This window comes from Hippopotamus amphibius, chromosome 13 (assembly GCF_030028045.1).
Source record: "Hippopotamus amphibius kiboko isolate mHipAmp2 chromosome 13, mHipAmp2.hap2, whole genome shotgun sequence".
Classification (NCBI taxonomy): Eukaryota; Metazoa; Chordata; class Mammalia; order Artiodactyla; family Hippopotamidae; genus Hippopotamus; species Hippopotamus amphibius.
In genome coordinates, this window is record NC_080198.1 from 97,442,995 (window position 1) to 97,448,994 (window position 6,000).

Genomic DNA, 6,000 nt, shown 5'->3' on the forward strand with positions numbered 1-6,000 from the left:
CTCCTCCCCTCGGCCAGCGCCGCCCGGAGCCACAGGCCCCGCAGCCCGTTACCTTGTCGCAGTAGAGCCCCACCAGCTGCTTCATCCGCCAGTGTGGGGCGGTGAAGACGTCCACTTCTTCGGGGAAGGGCGCCATCGCCACCGCCTCAGCAGGCGCGGCCGCCGCCTCTCCATAGACACCCTCGCCGCGGGGCAGAGGCGGCGCGCCCCCCTGCGCATGCGCCCGCCCCGTCGGCGCGCGCGCCCGGGCTGCCGGGCCGGCCGGGGACGCGGGGGCGCGCGGGCCGCCGCCATGCGGGCCCTGCGGCGCCACGTGATCGGGCGCGCGGAGGAGGCTGGCGCTTCGCCCCCCTCCCACCACCGGCTCCACGCCGGGGGCCTCGTGCCAGAAAAAAAGGAACCGTGTCGTGTCCTTGCTGGTTTCCCCGTGGTGTTTCGCAACAGAAAACACACGCTCTGAGGAGAGAAGGTGTCGTGTGAGGGGCGCTGCCCGCGCTTCCCTTGGCCGCCGCGCCCACCAGGCCTTGAGGCGGAGGCCGCCGAGGACAATGGCCGCCCGGTTCTCCTGGGCGACTGCGCTGCGCGCGGCGCACCCTCCCGAGCCGCCCTCCCCGGCGCCGGGCCCAGCCGCCGGCGCGAACGCTGACCTCCCTCCCTGTCCGCTGCTCAGGGGCCCCAGCGCTCGGGGGGGGGAACCGGGGGGCTCCCCGGGGCCGGCGCCCTCCCAGGAGAACGGACGATGGCGGGCGCTGGGCCGGGGCCGCGCGGGGACCACGCGTCTCCTCCCGGCGCGCGCGAGGGGGAAGGGCCGCGCGGCCCTGTGGAGACCCCAAGGAGGGAGCGTGTCTCCTGGGGATCAGGACGGCGGGAAGGCACCTCGAGCACGGGGACGACGGGTCGGGGATGTCAGAAAGGCCTTGGGTGCTGGGGAGGCGGGTGAACCATGACGGGAAGTTCGTGCGGAAGAGACCCGCGAGGCACACCCCTCCATTTTAAGCCGAGGCTCACATAGACAGGAGGAGACAGGCCAGGTCACTGGCAAGAGAAGGATCAGGCTGTCTCTTCCCGGCAGGTCACCTCATCCCGGCCGCAGCCTGCCCGGGGACCTGGGAAGAGCCTCTTACGGGGTCTGGCTGGCTGGAGGAGTAACGGACACCCAGGGAGAGGGGAGAAAACGGAAGGCTGAGAACCTGGGAAGGGTTACGTCATTTGCTTCGTGACAGGAAACTCCAGGAGAGCAAGACCCAGATGTGTTCAGTTCACCCCTTATATCCGTGTTACCTGTCACAGGTCCATGACAGCAGAAGGGTTTGATAAATATTCGAAAAATGATGGAGTAGAAGGATGTAAGAAAGAACTTTGCAGAAGGATGCCTTTGTTTATTTTTCATCTTGCTGTGTGCCTTCTATTGCAAGACAATGTGAGCAGCGTTTGAAAACATAGCTTGAAGATGAAGTTGGATGCCTGGTTTACCAGATACAACGTGTATGACTTTGAGCACGCCTCCGTGACTTCTCTATGCCTCAGTTTCCTCGTATATAAAATAGGGTTGATACAGCCGTGAACTCCGCGCTTGTGCCCCCCTCAAATTCAAATGTTGAAAACCTACCCCTCCTGTGGTGTTATTAAATGGAGGTGGGCCTCTGGGAGATAATAGGATTAGATGAGGTTATGAAGGTAAAACCCTAATGATGAGTCCCTAGAGAGCTTGCTTCCCTTCTCCGCCCTTGCCTGTGTGAGAACATAAGGAGAAATCAGCAGTCTGGCCCTCACTATGCTGACACCCCGATCTTGGACTTCCAACCTCTAGGACCAGGACGAATAAATGCCAGTTGTTTATAAGCCACCCAGTCTATGGTATTTTGTTATAATAATGAGATGACCAAGACCTACTTCATAGGCTTATGAGAGTTGAGAGAGTTCATACATTTGCGTTGCTTACAATAGTACCTAGCACATAGTAAGTGCTGTCTGTAAGCCGTCATTATTAAATAAAACAAATATGTGAGGAAGTACTGTAGGAAACTAAGTCATGAAGGCATTCTAGTAATTGTCTAGCATCCCACAAATTAGTGAGTAATCCGGCCGTAAAAATCTGGGTCCAATAACACTGTCCCAGGCACCGTTAGTTGTGTGGGATACAGAGATGATGATTTAATACAATCTGTCCTAGAAACAGGAATAACACCTGAGTAATAAAATATAGATAAGGTCCTTGATCTCTCATTTTCTCCCATCCTCTCCGTCTTCTTTCTTTTTAAACTCTAGCACTAAGGCCTTGTCTCTGTATTTTTTACTTATTTTTTAAAATTCTTTTTAAATTTTATGTATTTATTTTTTGGCTGCTTTGGGTCTTTGTTGCTGCACGCAGACTTTTTCTCTAGTTGAAGCGAGCGGGAGCTACTCTTCATTGTGATTCGAGGGCTTCTCAGTGTGGTGGCTTCTTTTGCTGCAGAGCACAGGCTCTAGGCACACAGGCTTCAGTAGTTGTGGCTCGCAAGCTCAGTAGTTGCGGTGCACAGGCTTAGTTACTCCATGGCATGTGGGATCTTCCTGGACCAGGAATGGAACCCATGTCCCCTGCATTGGCAGGTGGATTCTTAACCACTGCGCCACCAGGCAAGTCCACCTCTGTATTTTTTAAATACCCCCAGGACACATTTTCTTATTTTCCCTCTATTTCTTTACTTCATTCTGATCTGTCAGTCCAGCTATCTTGGAATGTAGACCCAGACTTCAGGTCCACCAGTTATATAGAGCAGTGAGCTCCATGAGAATATGCACATAGCTTTATCCTCAGCACTTAGAACAATGCCTGTCTTGTATACACTTAGTACTCAATATTTGTTGAAGAAAGAAGGAATGAGGGAAGTTCACGGCATTCTGTAATTTCCTCATTTTAACTAGCTTTTAACGTACCATGTTTTATTTCCCAATACTTGTTTGTGTCTGTTATTCACCAGTGTACCCCTAGAACCAGGCCCATTAAATAGGTGTTTAACAACAAAAAAAGTCCATCCACACAGTTTCACTGTAGCCTAGAACTGATAGCTGTATATATAGTTAGATGAACTACAGCCACGATGGACTGGCCATTTCAGGAAATTTAAGATGACAAAATGAAAGAAATATTAAAAAAAAAATAAGTCCTGTGGGTCATTCTTTCCTTCAGAAGAGGCTATTAACATTTGCTCCACATGCTAAAGTAATAATTAATCACCTGATATATCCAGAATAAATGATTGATTTCCATTAAACTTCAGCCCCAGAAAGAAGATATTGATCAGTGTAGTATCATTTTTACAGGTTTCTGCAACTATATCACATCAGGAACGGTTATTAAAGCCAAGGCTGTCAGTTTAATCACGCCTTTATGATTTCTTCTGGTGTATGAAAGCAAAGGAATTCTGACAGACCATCTAGCTGTGGGTAACAAGGAGACCAGATAAGGCACAGGAACAGAGCAGCGAAAATCCACCGTGTCCAGTGCCTGGTGGATTAGTAACTCATTCTTTCCTTCTCTCATTCTCTCTGAAAAACAGCATGCAACGGAGGGGGAAAATGCCAAATCATTCCCTTATGATCTAAATATATGATGACATGAGGCCTCTCCACTGGTATTTTCCAATCCTGGTTTTGAGGGCTCTGGAGAGGGTTACTGGTTACTGGTAAGGGAAAGTCGGTTCTAAGGCATTTATATTTAACTCTGTTTAGCTGTATGTGACACAGCACTTTTCCCTGCAGCGGGTTAGTTGTGAAAGCAAGCAATGAAAAGCCATTGCTGTCACCAACAGCTGGAATCCCAGTCCCAGCTCAGTACCAGAGCTGATCCTTACTGTCAGTCAAAATAGCCAATCAACAATTGCTGCAGCAGGCTAGGTTGATTTAGGAGTAAAGCTCTTAGCAGGGATGATGGCATTATTAAAAGAAAAGAGAGCCACTGAGTTGGAATTTGAGGCCAGGTGCTACTTTTTTTTTTTTTTTTTTCCATTTTCCTTTTGGGTGCTTTATATATGCACATGGACCTCAGAAAAGGAAATATACATGGGTCTGCATTTTGCCCCAAACTTTTACTTCACTTCTTTAAACTTAGATAGTGAATGCTATTTCCCCATTGGTTTTCACTATATACAGATGAATGGCTGTGTTTGCATATTCATTTGCTGTCATAACAAAATATCATAGACTTAACAAAAATTTCTCTTCTCACTGTTCTGGAAGTCCAGCACTGAGGTGTCAGCAGGTTTGATTTCTTCCAAGACTTCTCTGCTTAGTTTGCAAGTGGCCACCTTCTTACAGTGTCCTTACATGGCCTTTGCTCTGTGCCTGTGTATGTCTGATATCTATGTCCTTCTCAAATAAGGACACCAAGAAGATCGCATTAGGGCCTACCCTAACCACCTCATTTTAACTTAATCACATCTTTAAAGGCCCTATCTCCAAATACAGTCACCCATTCTGACATACTGAGGGTTAGGGCTTCAATGTATGAATTTTGGGGGAACACAATTCAGCCTATAACACTATGGAAAGAAAAGCTTGTCACAAAAGTCACAAAAATAATTGGAAACAGCTAGATGTCTCTCAGCTGGATATTAGATAAATAAATTATAGTACCTTCATTCAATGGACAAATTGTCATCTGTTAAAAAATATAAGATCTTTTTGCTGATATGGAATGAAACCACGATTTTCTAAGGGAAAAAAAAACAATGTAGAGAACACTTTGTTAAATATGTTCTCTTTTGTGTTTAAAAAAGAAAAGTATGGTATGTGTTTCTAGAATAAGAGCAGAAGTTTGTGACCAGGGCCTCTAGGATGGGAAACAATTAAATAAGTACCCTTTGATACAGTTTTAATATTTTACTATGTTCACCTATTGTTCTTACAGGTATAAAAATGTGTTAATAACAATGCATTTTCAAAGAATTTTAAATCTTTAAAAGTACCAAAATGTTCCATTATACTTAATCAGTAGCAATCATGCTAATTGCAGGTAGAGGCATTTTATGTTTATCCCTAAATTGTATTCTAATCTACTCTGCCTCTGGCTACTCTGCTTACAATGCCCTTGGGTCCACATCCACTTTTTCTGGTAGGACTGGAAGCATCTTTGAGGGTAGGAACAGTGTTTTTAATGACTTTGGGGAAATAGGTATGATATAAGGTTAACTGAAAAAAGCAGAATCAAAATTGCACATAATCCACACCAAGTGTACAAAAATGCATAAAATGGATTGCAAATAAATGACACAAAGTCTTTTTTTGACACAAAATCTTAGTAAGTCTCTCTGATTAACACAAGTTATAGATGATTCCCTCCCTCCTTTATATTTTTCTGTTCTTTCCAATGTTTTGAATGAGCATGTTTACTTTTAATGTCAGAATACAGAAATGAATATATTACAAACAACCTTATGACAAGTGTATTTTATAAATACATTTGAAAGGGGATAAAAGGAACTATATCAAAATGTTGACAATAGCTGTCTTTTGGTGGTGGGACTGTGGCTGATTTGGGGGAGAGGGGAGCTACTGTTTTCTCAAATTTTTAACAAAATTTTTTTCCAAATTTTGTATTTGAAAAACAAAATTAAGGTTAGTTTTTTTTTTTTTAAAGATTTCAGTTTAATTAATCTCAGTCACCATTAGATCCATCATTTCAGAGCTATAGCCAGTCTCTTGGAAGCCCCACCCTACTGTACATAGAGTCCTAGGATGCTTCCTTCCACATGGTCCCTTCCCAGCTTGTCACTAGGAAGCCATTCCAGTGAGTTCTATCTGAGTTCTTTTTTTTAGACCACCAATTCCTTGTGGCACTTCCTATAGGACATTCACACAAGACCATCTTCGCTTTGGCTAGGCCACCCTAGCTGTCAGATCTTTTTAAAGTCCACATAGTTGCTAGGAAGTTGGGGGGATATCTACCACATTGGGCGTTTTCCTGTTTCGTGGCCCTTTCTGCTCACAGTGAGTTTGCGTCCATTCCCAGAATGTCAG

The 6,000-nt window shown here is 46.0% G+C and overlaps 1 protein-coding gene across 1 annotated transcript in view; it reads right to left on the bottom strand.

The window, feature by feature from the left end:
• Window positions 1-195, bottom strand: part of FBXL5 (F-box and leucine rich repeat protein 5) — a 48,784-nt gene extending 48,589 nt beyond the window's left edge. The window contains exon 1 of the mRNA XM_057705373.1: window positions 53-195. Coding sequence (XP_057561356.1) covers window positions 53-136 — 84 coding nt within the window. The 5' untranslated portion in view covers window positions 137-195. The remainder of the gene's footprint in view (window positions 1-52) is intronic.
• Between the last annotated feature and the right edge of the window lie 5,805 nt (window positions 196-6,000).